Genomic DNA, 14,633 nt, shown 5'->3' with positions numbered 1-14,633 from the left:
GAACTGTACAGTTAAGAAAAGAGCTCCCACAGGAATCGGTAATGGCAGAAAAGAGTGGATAGATTTTTGAAAGGGTTGTGCATTCATTACGAGCTTAGGGGGGTTATCCGGGAAGTGAATTGTTTTTAGTAGCGGCTGCAAATTAAATAAATAACTCAAAAAAGAATTACTTACCTATCGTTAGCTCCGGCGATTCAGCGCTGAGGCTTCAGCGGCAATCCCGGTGTTTTTTTACATGCACGTGGCATGTGACCGCTGCATACAAAAGAGGGCTCAGTCGCCATATGTTGTATTTCTGGCATTATGCTAGAAATACGATTAGTCACCACAGAGCCCCACTGAGCCCTCTGATTGGCTGCAGCGGTCATATGCTACGTGCATGTAAAGAAAGTGCTGCCACAGAGTCAGCGCTGGATCGCCGGGGGCAGGGATAGGTAAGGCCTTCTTTTTTGGTTTATTTATTTGATTTGCAGCCCCCACTGAAAAATGTTCACTTCCCGGATAACCCCTTTATTATATATACAGAGTTTGGGCTCACAAGATAACATATGATCCCGTCCATGGATCTAAATTTATATCTCATGCATTGAGCCAAATACACCATTATGGAACAGCCCTTACTGGTATTAATAATGTACAATGTTGATCCAGTGATCTGTCCATCCGGCGGCCAGGAAACATAATGTTCTACTCTAAGGCAAATTCAAACCTTTTGATTGCTGTTTTCTGTGTTTATCTGGACCAAATGGGTTTGTATGTCCCTTTTTCACCTCACAAACGATGTAACAAATTGCTATTGTCTTTTCAAGCTCATTAATGTTTGGTTTAAAAAACGAGTTATATAGTGAGCAACACTTCTTGTGAAGTTTATTATGATCATCTCCCTTTTTGTTAACAAATGTCCTTTGAAATGAATGTGAACATTTATTGGGCTGTGTAGATTAAGAGTTCCTTATATGACATGTAATAACTATTACATTTTCCCATTACTTATACAGTGCCATCAGATTTCATGGCACTGTACGGAGATTGATATATAAGTCCCTGTCCCCAAAGAGGCTCACAATCTAATATCCCTACATCAGATGCACACCTTCATACACACACTCACACACATTACAGGCAAACAATTAACATATCAGTATGTTTTTTGAGCGTGGGAGAAAACTGAAGTACCCAGATGAAATCCACGCAAAGACAAGGAGAACACACAATTTCAGTACTGCACGGCGCCACTGTGCTTTCCTATGCTTTTATACAGGGTGCAGAACTTAAAGTGCTTTCATTGATACTAATATTATCATTTCAATGATATTTGAATAAATGTAATGTCATTACTAAATATGGTTTGTTATAACTAACAGTTCTTAATGTACATTCACAATCCCTAACAGATCAGACATTTTTGGTATTTAACTTTTGTTTAGAATTTTCTACATAAATGAAAAGTGAGGACCATTACCATCCAACCTTTCCCTTGTGTGCTTGCTGGTTATCCCAACTAACCTCACTCCCCTCCAGCTTTACTGCTTTCCCTCTCCCTCTTTCGTAGCTGATAATCCTGCCAGTCATAACCTTGAGCGCTCAGCGCTTGCTAGAAAGAGGTTCACATTGCAGGGCCTTTCGAACCGCAGAGCTCCACCCAAAGGTAAACTGAGCATTTGCACTTTGTGGTGTCTTGTCCTCCACAAGCTCATGAACTTGTTCCATCCACATTCACTTTTCATCTTCTTGTTTCATCATTGTTTATGTTCAAGTCACTATTTAAGTATGCACTATACATAGTATAGCATAACCGTTACGCTGCATGAATGTTTGCGAGTATGTCTATGACTTTCTACCTTTATCCACAGCAGAGTAATGTGTTCTTATAGGACTATTTGTAATGTATATACCCGGATGACTTTCACTTTAGGGCAATGCTCTTGCTGACCTCCCATAGACTATCAACGTTCTGGCTGTCCACACCTATCTCTGCAAAGATGTCTTAAATAGTTAAACATATCACTAATTTTATTACATAATAACAGGGGACTATATCTTCTGAAAAAAACAAACAAGAAACATGTAGGTTGGTAGAGGAATAGAACAACAATATGCTATTAAATTGGCACATTGCTAAAAATGGAAAATGTGCCTCGTCAGGAAGGGCTTAATGTACTGCATTATAAGGGCCTGTTCACATGGAGTATTTTGACAAGCTTTTTGGAGCGGAAACCGCTCCGCAAAACTCGTCAAAAACAGGCCGAAAATGCCTCCCTTTGATTTCAATGGGAGGCGGGGACGGTTTACTCCCGCGAGCGGTAAAACTGCCTCGCGGGAGAGAGAAGGGTCATGCCCTATCTTCGAGCGTTTACGCCTCTGACCTTCCATTGACATCAATGGGAGGCAGAGAGAGCGTATTTCGCTGAGTTTTTTGCCCGTAGCACTCTATGTGCCCCATTTGGTCACTTTTTTCAATTCCTTGAGACAAGGTTATCTTCCTTGTTTGCCTTGAGAGCTTATATATCGGAGCATATATATATATATATATATTGAAACCCGGAAAGGACCATTCCTCCTGACAGAATTATAGACTGATATCGCTCATTATGTAGATATGAAAAGTTTGGCCAAATCCAGGCAACTCCTTTCTGGAGTCGTATATACATCCTGTCAGGCTTTAGACCAAACCTGTAGGATAATAGACATATTTTCTTTGGTTCAGGCTCAGTGGGATGTTACGATACATAATTCTACTTTATGTCTCTCTTTGGATTTACATAAAGCATTTGATAACTTACATTGGGACTACCTCTTGTATGTATTATCCTTAAAGGTATATATTCGATACCAACAGCTCAGGTTCTATCTCGTGCTCTTTTTGCTGACGATATATTATTACTTATCTCGTCTTTGCTCACATTCCTTGTTAACTTGTATCATATTCTCGATAAATTCTCTAAAGTGTCTGGATTGAAATTATACCACGACAGGATGGAGGCGCTCAATATTGATGTTCCCTGCCACATGGCAAAATTGCTCCAGTTGAACTTTAAGATGCAATGGAAGTAATATAACATTCAATACCTCGGGATCCATCTGACCCCCTCAATTCACACACTTTTTCAAGCTAATTTTATTCCTTTAAGAAAAAAACTAAAAGAGGATTTAGCTAATTTTTTTGAATCTTTCCTGTATGGGACTTATCGCAGCTATAAAAATGACCTTTTTGCTAAGAATTTTATATTATTTTAGAACCTTACCAATTGACGTTCCTTCCCAATATTTGAAAAACGTACAGAACGATATCTTGTCTTTTGTTTGGGGCCCGAAACATGGTAGGGCCTCTCAAAATGTTTTATACACTTCAAAAGTTAATGGTGGTATAGATTTTCCACATTTACTCAAATACTATTATGTTGCCAGGCTAGTTTTTTTGGTTTCTCTACCTAAAAATGCAGCTATATGGATATCTATTGAACAGGCAGCTACTCCCTCAATGCCAATTGACCTACTCATGTGGTTAAGACCTAAAGCTAGATCGACCGTTTTATGTCCGCTCCTCTGTGCGTTAAACTACAAAAGGGATACAAACTACTCTCCCTGCATACACCTGCTGCTCAACTTTTTCATAATCCATGTTTTCCTCCGGGAAGACAGACATGGATATTTAAGTGGTGGATGGATAAGAATCAATATCGTACAGGCAATAGACTCGTTATTAGATCCGTAAAAAAAAAATGACTCACCCATAATGCCTGACACTGATCTATTCCCATATAATCACATAGTTAATTTCCTAAACTCCTTGAAGTTAATATCAGCGGATGTTCTGATTTACTTTCCTTATGAAGGCCTGTGTCTGCATTTTTCTGATGGAAATCATATTCTTTCTTTTATGCATATATGATCTCTTTATCTGCCAAATTCCCTTATATGATTCAATGGGAGAAAGATCTTTCCAAATCTTTCTCAATGAGGAAATTACAAAAATATTGATTATATGAATTTGGTAGAAGCAAATTATAAAGTCTTTTTACGTTGGTATTTGGTTCCACTTAGAGTGGCTAAAAAATTTTCTACGTCATCTCCACTGTGCTTTAGGAATTGTAGTAATGTTGGAACCCTTTACATATGGTGGGAATGTCTGAAGGTTTGTCGATTTTGGCGACATGTATTTAATATGTTGAAAAAGGCCATACTTACAAATGGACACAGACAGGTCAGAAACGCTGATGAAGGAGAGTGAACAGGTGCATTTAAATAATAATAGCCACTCCCACTAGTCTTGAGGGGAGTGGTGTGTGGTGCATAAGATGTGTAGTAAAAAATAATAAATGAATAGTGTATGTGCAAGTCATAATAATATAAGTGAAATATAGGGGGCAGTAATGAGTAAAGTGCCTAAATGAAAATAAATGAATAATGGGGTGCAAGTGTGTGAAACATGGAGGTATAGTGTGTAAATCATGAGGTGCAATGTGTATAGCCAGGTAAAAGCCTATTTGTGACGCCATGATAATGCATAGAGCGGGCTACCCTGCTTTCTAAGCAAAATGACAACACACCATACTCTCCCAGCATCAAAGACCCGGCTGTGTCCAAAAGAAGCAAATAAAGTAAGCATGAAAAATACCTCGGGTATTAGTAATCACAATCTCTCCATCACAAGCTCTGTTAAATGGGACTGTCTAAACATAGTTACACTAGTATAGAAAACCCGTTATACGGGCTCGCTAGCAAAAGGAATGATGATAAGTATTTTTCAAAAATATTAGAAAAAAATATAAGTGTATTTTAAAACCTAATTACCAAAATTTGAAACCTAAGAAAAATGCCTTTTAAGGTTCTTTGGCTCCTTAGAGCAGTTACGCCACTTAAGGTGGTTACGCCTCTTTGAGCGTTTTTTTTTTGCCTCTTCGGGCTTTTATTAGATTCTTTGGGCGTTTATTAGCGTCTTCGGGCTTTTATTAGCCTCTTTGGGCATTTATAAGCCCCTTCGGGCTTTCCCCTCTTCACCTCTGGCTTTTCCCCCTCCAGCTCTTATCCACCATTGGGCCACTCCCACCACTCCTACTCGAATATCCACCACTCGACCACTCCCTCTAGAAAATCCTACGCTTCAACTCGATTGTCCACCACGTCCAGTAACACTTACAGGCTAATGTTGCTTCTATCGTCGAAATGAAATAATAATAAGGAATTGGAAAGAAGGAGAGAAATTAGGTTTGGCGCGTATCAAAGAGTTTGGTTGTATTTGGTAAGAGAGAGAAAAGCAGCTGAGTAAAAAAAACTCAACTGTGCCTCGGACACCACGTAGTTAGTATGGTTGAAAAAAGACACATGTCCAAGCAATCTCACAAATTCATGTCTTTCCTATTTGTAGACAGTAAGTCTAAATTTAACTGGATTACAGTCAATGATCGTTTACATAGCTTGACTATGGATATAGAGGAAATGTTCTCTAATGTATGGCAAGTTTGGTTGGACTATTCCGGGACGATTTCATAACTTGATGTCTTGAAACACTGACTGTTACAAATAAATAACCTCCCACTTCCCCCATTTTTTTTCCTCTTTCTCTCTCTCTCTTCCCTCCCTTCTCCCTGATTGTTACTTATTACTTGTATGTCAAAACCTCTTTGGATTTGTTCATACATTCTTCCATGTAATATCATTTGTTACTGTTAAAAATGTAAATGAAAATTATTGCAAATAAATTGATGCTATAACCCGGACTCATTCTTCCAGCATATTAGGTTCTGGATTCATGAGACAAGCCATTTATCTAATTTGGCATTAGAATAAGAGTTTGTGGCCGCAGACAATCTTAAAATGAAATATGATGATCTTCCTAGGCTTGTAAAGGAGAGCATTGTATTGATTGATACAATAAGCACTTGAAAAGCATTAGGAAATTATACAAATTACCCTTTTGCATGTCTAAATTTATTCCCCTTTGGTCTAACCTCATTTCCCCTCGAAGCCGCCAAAATAAATTATTTGGTACATGGAAACTTAAAGGTAAACAGCACTTGGAGGACATACCGAACCCTGAGGAAGGGAGAATTTTGAAGTGGCAGAGATTTTATACAAAATATGAGACGAGATCTAACCAATATATACAGTATGCGCAATTGGTGGATTTTTGCAAATCACTATTACAAGATATAACCAAGGTGGAGGAACCAGTTCCTTTTGATACCCTGATAGGCCCTAAATTAAAGTATAATACATTATCTTTTATTCACCAAAACTTAGACAACCACTGTTTCTGATACCTATTCTAATTTAGTAAAATGGGACGTAGAGCTGGGTGATGCAAAAATATAAGATAAAATACTGATGGTCATGGCTTCTTGATAATTACCGATACATTGGGGTGTAATATTAAGAATGCCATTCAAAGCCAGTCTTAAACTAATTTACGTCAGTTTATACCTCTTAATAAATTTGGCGCATTTGTGGCTGTCCGTGTGACAGAAATTCAAATTTTCGCCTGCCATCAGCAGTTGGAGCTTTGCGCCATAACCTATGCCAGTTTCTGGCATAAATTCTGGTACATGTATGTACACCAATAGACTACATCCCATAGTCCAAAAACAAGGAATCCCCACTAACTGCTGGTGTGTTGAAATGTAACATTTATTATTCGCTATTAGAAGTTTAAATGTTTAACTTCTTTATTAAATTGTTATTTGAACACACAAATTTTAAAATGGCTGCCTTACGGCTATTATAGCCATTTTTTTGTGCAATCTCAAAGCGCTACTCTTTTCAGGTAATTGCTATTGTATATGATGCCTGTGGTGTGGTTGAGCTCAAACTCTCCACATGGTTATTTTATTCAGTTGATTTGCTACAATGATTTGCTACAGCTCAGTATATTAAGCTATAATATGTACATATGATAGATTAAATTAACAACATTTACGGACACCGTCGGCTAGCCTGACATGTTTCGACAATACAACGGCGTCCTCAGGAGTCTCTGCACAACAGGTTCATGATACTGTTTTTTGACGGATGTATCTTATTTAAATGCAAACCAGCCTATCATAAAGAAGGTACCACCCATTGTAGCAAGCATCTCAACATTTATATTTGCCATAAGTTACACAGTGTGGTCATAAAGAGTATGTCAATGAGACCAGGCTTTCTAAACCCTGGGGGGCCTATCAGAGTTTTGCTTAGCAATGTTAATGGCATCATCCAATCATGAGCTTGTGGTTCCCGGACAAAAGGCCCATCTACCGCCGTTGGCTAAGGGGCCATACCTGTCATTTCTATTTGTGAAGCGTCCCGCCCACCGCTATTGATTGGAGGGCCATAGCTGTCAATTCGGTTTAAAAACACTCCGTATGTTGCCATGGTGACGCTGATACCTTGTATCTATTCCAGGCACTATTCGTATTTCTATAATGACGCTGGTATTTTGCATATAATACTCATGTAACTGTTTTTTATTATTGTTTTGTTTTAGCTATATTAACCCGTTAGTGACCGGCCCATCGTGTTTCTACGTCGGTCACTAACGGGCCTTATTCCGATGCCATAGACTTTTTACGTCGCGGCATCGGAATAAGTAAACAGAGCAGGGAGCTGTCAAATCTCCCTGCTCTCAGCTGCCAGAGGTAGCTGAGGGCTGGGAGCGTCCCTGCTCTGCCGTGTGAGATCGATATTAGTATCGATCTCACACGTTTAACCCCTCAGATGCGGTGCTCAATAGCGAGCACTGCATCTGAGTGGTTTTGGAGAGAGGGAGCTCCCTCTCTCTCCCACCGACACCCGGCGATACAATCGCCGAGTGTCTGTGTCTCTAATGGCAGCCGGGGGTCTAATAAAGGCCCCCAGGTTTGCCTGGAGTGAATGCCTGCTAGATCATGCCGCAGGCATGACCTAGCAGATGCCTGTCCGGGTTAAACGGACAGGCAGTAATACACTGCAATACAAAAGTATAGCAGTGTATTATAAATGCGATCGCAGAATCGCATATTATAGTCCCCTAATGGGACTAGTAAAAAAGTGAAAAAAAAAGTTTAATAAAGTTAATTTAAAAAAAAAATTGAAAAAAAATGAAAAACCCAGCTTTTCCCCTTACAAAATGCTTTACTATTAAAAAAACAAAGTAAACAAGTTAAAAAGTTACACATATTTGGTATCGCCGCGTCCGTAACGACCCCGACTATAAATCCATTACATTATTTAACTCGCACGGTGAATGCCGTAAAAAAAATAATAAAAAACTATGGAAAAATTGCTGTTTTCTGTGAATACTGACTTTAAAAAAATGTGATAAAAAGTGATCAAAAAGTCGCATCTACTCCAAAATGGTACCAATAAAAACTACAAGTCGTCCCGCAAAAAAAAAGCCCTCATACAACCGCATCGGCGAAAATATAAAAACGTTACGGCTCTTCAAATATGGAGACACAAAAACAAATAATTTTGAAAAAAAAGCGTTTTTACTGTGTAAAAGTAGTAAAACATACAAAAACTATACAAATTTGGTATTGTTGCAATCGTAACAACCCGCTGAATAAAGTTATTGTGTTATTTATATCACACGGTAAACGGCGTAGATTTAGGACGCAAAAAAGAGTGGCGAAATTTCAGATTTTTTTCTATTCCCCCCCAAAAAAAAGTTATTAACAAGTTAATCAATAAACAATATGTACCTAAAAATGGTGCTATTAAAAAATACAACTTGTCCCGCAAAAAACAAGACCTTATACAGCTATGTCGACGCAAAAATAAAAAGGTTATAGCTCTTGGAATGCGACGATTGAAAAACGTAAAAAATAGCTTGGTCATTAAGGTCCAAAATAGGCTGGTCATTAAGGGGTTAATACAAAAAATGTCAGCAATAGCACACAACTTATTTAAAAAAAAATAGAAAAAGCTTTATTTAACATCATAATGTAATACAGGGATAAATGAGTCAAACGATGATGACAAATGGCGTCAGCCAGTGGAGGAAAATAGTCATATCGACAAGTGTATAAGAGCAAATATACAATAAAGTAGTACACATATTAAAGCATGGACATGGAGCTGGTACAAAAACCATGCACTAAAAGTGAGGTCAATTGAATAAGGAAAAACATACCCATGGTAAGGTTCCTCCACAGGATGACGCCACCCCAATGCACGTTTCGCCGACGCCTTCGTCCGGGGATGGCGTCATCCTAGGAGGGGGCATACTTTGTGAGAATTGGCCAATCGGGACTGTATGGTAATTAACTTATCAAAAACTAGTGCCATTATAATGGCATCAAATCCAGGGTCCAAGAGGGCCGCAGCCACACTTCCGGTCCGGTATCAGCAGGCAAACACAGACATAATGGCGTCATCACGTTGTGTCCCCTGGTGGAAGACGCCTGATCAGAATGAGCGGCGGGCCCACCCCCCTGTACATTTGCACAAACTGGTAGTGAGGTGTCATACTGTCTTACGGCCCGATTAGTCACGATGGCAAAAGGGGGAGATAACATATGAGAGACAGAAGTATTAACCATTTCACAGACATGCTAATGTAGATGTATATGTACAGGGTGGGCCATTTATATGGATACACCTAAATAAAATAGGAATGGTTGGTGATATTAACTTCCTGTTTGTGGCACATTAGTATATGGGAGGAGGGAAACTTTTCAAGTGGCGGTTGACCATGGCAGCCATTTTGAAGTCGGCCATTTTGTATCCAACTTTAGTTTTTTCAATGGGAAGAGGGTCATGTGACACATCAAACTTATCGAGAATTTCACAAGAAAAATAATGGTGTGCTTTATTTTAATGTTACTTTATTCTTTCATGAGTTATTTACAAGTTTCTGACCACTTATAAAATGTGTTCAAAGTGCTGCCCATTGTGTTGGATTGTCAATGCAACCCTCTTCTCCCACTCTTCACACACTGATAGCAACACCGCAGAAGAAATGCTAGCACAGGCTTCCAGTATCCGTAATTTCAGTTGCTGCACATCTCGTATCTTCACAGCATAGACAATTGCCTTCAGATGACCCCAAAGATAAAAGTCTAAGGGGGTCAGATCGGGAGACCTAGGGGGCCATTCAACTGGCCCATGACGAACAATCCACTTTCCAGGAAACTGTTCATCTAGGAATGCTCGGACCTGACACCCATAATGACATAAATAACTCATGAAAAAATAAAGTAACGTTAAAAACAAGCACACCATTGTTTTTCTTGTGAAATTCTCGATAAGTTTGATGTGTCACATGACCCTCTTCCCATTGAAAAAACTAAAGTTGGATACAAAATGGCCGACTTAAAAATGCCCGCCATGGTCAACACCCAGCTTGAAAAGTTTCCCCCCTCCCATATACTAATGTGCCACAAACAGGAAGTTAATATCACCAACCATTCCCATTTTATTTAGGTGTATCCATATAAATGGCCCACCCTGTAGAATAGAACAACAGAACACAAGGTGATGTAAATACAGTTTTCACAAATAGTAGACTAGATATATCACCGAGAACTTAAAAAATGACATCGTAAAGACTATCTAATAGCAATAACAATATATCAAGCACATTTCCGTGCCAGTCAAACTTATATATAGCGCAAATACCCATCCATTGATATATTGCAATATGCATACAATAAAACATAAATTATGAAACAAAAATAAGGATTCCCTACTAACTGCTGGTGTGTTGAAACATAACTTTTAATATCCGCTATTAAAAGTTTAAATGTCTAATATCTAAATTAAATTGCTATTTGAACACATAGCTATTTTTTGTGCCATCTGATAGAGCTACTATTTGCAGGTATTTGCTATTGTATATGATGCCTTTGTAGCGGTTGAGCTCAGACCGTCCACATGACTATTGTATTTAGTTGATGTGCTACAACTTGCTACAATGATTTGGTAAAATTAGTATATTAGGCTATAAACTGTACACACAGGTGATTAAAATGAAAATATTTTGCTAGTTTTAAAGAGCTACAGTTAGGTCCAGAATTATTTGGACAGTGACACAATCTTCATGATTTGGGCTCTACATGCCACCACATTGGATTTGAAAATTAAATAACTGAGATACAATTGAAGTGGAGACTTTCAGGTTTAATTCAAGGGCTTGAAAAAAAATATCCTGTGAAACGTTTAGGAATTGCAACCATTTTTCTACACAGCCTCCTCATTACAGGGGCTCAAAAGTAATTGGACAAATAAACATTACCATAAATAAAATGTTTTTTAAAAAAAATACTTTGTAGAGAATCCTTTGCAGGCAATGACTGCCTGAAGTCTGGAACCCATGGACATCACCAAACGCTGGGTTTCCTCCTTTGTGATGCTTTGCCAGGCCTTTACTGCAGCTGTCTTTAGTTGTTGCTTGTTTGTGGGTCTTTCTGCCTTAAGTGAAATCAAGCTCGATCGGGTTGAGATCTGGTGATTGACTTGGCCATTGCAGAATATTCCACTTCTTTGCCTTAAAAACTCCTGGGTTGCTTTCGCAGTATGTTTAGGGTCGTTGTCCATCTGTACTGTGAATCGACGTCCAATCAACCTTGCTGCAGTTGGTTGAATCTGAGCAGAAAGTATATCCATGAACACTTCAGAATTAATTCGACTGCTTCTGTCTTCAGTCACATCATCAATAAACACTAGTGACCCAGTGCCTTTGGCAGCCATGCATGCCCATGCCATCACACTGCCTCCACCATGTTTTACAGAGGATGTGATGTGCTTTGGATCAAGAGCCGTTTCAAGCCTTCTCCATACTTTCTTCCTCCCATCATTCTGGTACAGGTTGATCTTGGCTTCATCTGTCCAAAGAATGCTGTCTCAGAACTGGGCTGGCTTCTTTAGATGTTGTTTGGCAAAGTCTAATCTGGCCTTTCTATTTTTGAGGCTGATTAATGGTTTGCACCTTCTGGTTAACCCCCTGTATTTGCTCTCATTAAGTCTTCTCTTCGTGGTAGACTTAGATACTGATACACCTACTTCCAGGAGAGTGTTCTTCACTTGGGTAGATGCTGTGAAGGAGTTTTTCTTCACCATGGAAAGGATTCTGCGATCATCCACCACTGTTGTTTTCTGTGGACGTCCAGGCCTTTTGGAGTTCACAAGATCACAAGTGCGCTCTTTTTTTTCAAGAATGTACCAAACTGTTGATTTGGCCACTCCTAACATTTGTGCTATCTCTCTGATGGATTTCTTAATTTTTTTTCAGCCTAACAATGGTCTGTTTCACTCGCATTGAGAGCTCCTTAGACCTCATGTTGTGGGTTCACAGCAACAGCTTCCAAATGCAAATGCCACATCTGGAATTAACTCCATACCCTTTACCTGCTTAATTGATGATGGATTAATGAGGGAACAGCCCATGCAGCCCATTAAATAGCTTTTGAGATAATTGTCCAATTTACTTTGGTCCCTTGAAAAAGAGGCAGCTACATATTAAAGAACTGTAATTCCTAAACCCTTCCTCAAATTAAGAGGCTCTGTTACCACATTATAAATGCCCTATCTCCTACATAATGTGATTGACGCTGTAATGTAAATCACGCTTGCTGTCATTAAGTCCCACACAAACGTTACCGAAGTGTCGGGATTGTGAATAGACATCGCGTCCTGGCTGGAAGCGATATCTATTCACTCTCAAGACACTTAAGTAACGTTAATGTGTGAGTAAGTGACAGCACATAGTGAACAACGCAGGATCACTATGTGCTGAGTACATGAATGAAGAGAAGTGTATGATGCTGATTGGTCAGCGTCATACACTTCTTTACAACGCCCACTTGATCAAAAGCTAAAAAAACGCCCAGTTGGGCATTAAGAAAGCCATTAGCATAAATCTAAAATAGGTCATAACTTAGTCAAAAATTATCATTTTTCTAAATAAAAAAACACTGCTGTAATATACATTACAGCACCGATCACATTATGTAGAAGATAGGGCACTTATAATGTAGTGACAGAGCCTCTTTAACCCCTTCACGCAAAATCACGTAACTGTACGTGATAAGGGTTAAGGGGAAGTATGTCATGCAACCGATCCAACAATCGCTGCTTCAAGTCTCCTAGGGGAATAATAAAAAAAAGTAAAAAACAGTTAAATAAAGATTTTTGTTATGTTCCAAAAACAATAAAGTATTAAAAGTAAAAAAAAAAAACCTTTTCACATTTTTTAAATGAATCAATGTTAAAAAAAATAAAAATTAACATAACTGGTATCGCCGCGTCCGTAAAAGTCCGAACTATCACAATATAGCGTTGTTTAACCCGCTCGGTGAATGCTGTAAAAAAAATAAATAATAATAATACTTTTTAATAATTAATAACTCTCTCGAGAAAGAACTTGAAGAAATAAAAACATTTTCAGCCCATACTGAATTTTTTACAATTGGAACAGAAACTTCAAAATCATTTAGAGACGCTTATAAAATGAAAGGCTGGGAAACATCATTATTAAGGGATAAATTAGACTTTGAAACAAGAGAAGTGTACAAAAAGGAACACAACCGTAATCCCATTTACAACAAAGGAAAAGGTCTCTTGTCATAGAAATGTTCACCTTATAACCAATACAATCTTCTCAGAATGAAAGAAGGGTTTAAAATAATGTTTTTCATCACAGATTACCCCGATGTAAATGCAATTATAGGCATCACCCCACCGATAATCGGACTGGCAATAGGAAAATCAAAAACAATACAAATTTTTCAACCAATAGAAACTTTCAGACCAATACCAAAAAGCACAAGCATACCTGATTTTAAAATCAAGCTGTGGTTCAAAAACGTCATTATCCTCTATGCATGCTTTTTCTACGGTTTTATCACAGGGAATTACTGTACCACAGTGCATTGCTCTATCCCATATACTGTCAAGACAAAAAATATCTCAGCCCAATGGCGGTGTTACAGTTGAATGTACAGTTACCACAGTTAATGGCCACTCAAGTTCAACAACTGACAATATCCCAGACACAACAATCCTCTTTTTTAGGGGAGACTTAAAACAGTCCCACCCCAAACTTTAATAAATTTAAATAGACAAAAAATATGAACCTTTTTGCTAGGAAACTGGCTTTACATAAATTTTATGAAAATAAATATTCAAATATTGACTTTATGTAAAAAAAAGAGGAACAACCTATTACACTACCTGAAGAAATGCTGGTTGAAAAGGAAACCGGTTTCTACACAAGTGAGGGACTCTTTGCCAATCTGGGACCTTGTTCTACTTCCACTCCACCATTTAGTAACATTGGTTGAGCAAGACATAAGAAGTCTGAAAAGCAGAACCAGTTATTATTTTTCAAGCAATCTCCTATATGAAGAAAAAATAGCCTTAATTGTACTGAAGGACAATACACAACTTGTTATAACGTAATCCAAAAAAGGCAGAAATGTTGTACTGATGGACAAAGACCACTACATATATCCACATGTGTAAAGTAGTTCGACACACTTTTTACCTGTTGATCCAACACAGGAAAACCTCTCTTTAATGCGGGAACTGCTAAATATGGGGTTAAAATAAAAAAATATTTCATCAGATGAATGTAAATATTTGTTTACTAAACAGCCTACCATCTCTTCCTTTTATACCTTGCTGAAGATACAGAAACATGGCAGTGAGCCACCAGAGAGGCCCATTGAATCTAT

The 14,633-nt window shown here is 38.3% G+C and overlaps 1 protein-coding gene across 3 annotated transcripts in view; it reads left to right on the top strand.

Annotated features, from left to right (window-relative positions):
* The window catches only part of MCF2L2 (MCF.2 cell line derived transforming sequence-like 2), a 396,533-nt gene that overhangs the window by 334,348 nt on the left and 47,552 nt on the right, over positions 1-14,633 (top strand). For 2 of the 3 annotated variants that reach the window (XM_075861683.1, XM_075861681.1), the window contains exon 27: positions 1,553-1,648. The exons of the other annotated variant lie outside the window; for it this stretch is intronic. In XM_075861683.1, coding sequence (XP_075717798.1) covers positions 1,553-1,648 — 96 coding nt within the window. The remainder of the gene's footprint in view (positions 1-1,552; positions 1,649-14,633) is intronic. 3 annotated transcript variants of the gene reach the window in all.

The sequence above is a fragment of the Rhinoderma darwinii genome, chromosome 4, assembly GCF_050947455.1.
Source record: "Rhinoderma darwinii isolate aRhiDar2 chromosome 4, aRhiDar2.hap1, whole genome shotgun sequence".
NCBI classification, from domain to species: Eukaryota; Metazoa; Chordata; class Amphibia; order Anura; family Rhinodermatidae; genus Rhinoderma; species Rhinoderma darwinii.
This window is presented reverse-complemented; position numbering and strand designations above follow the sequence as displayed.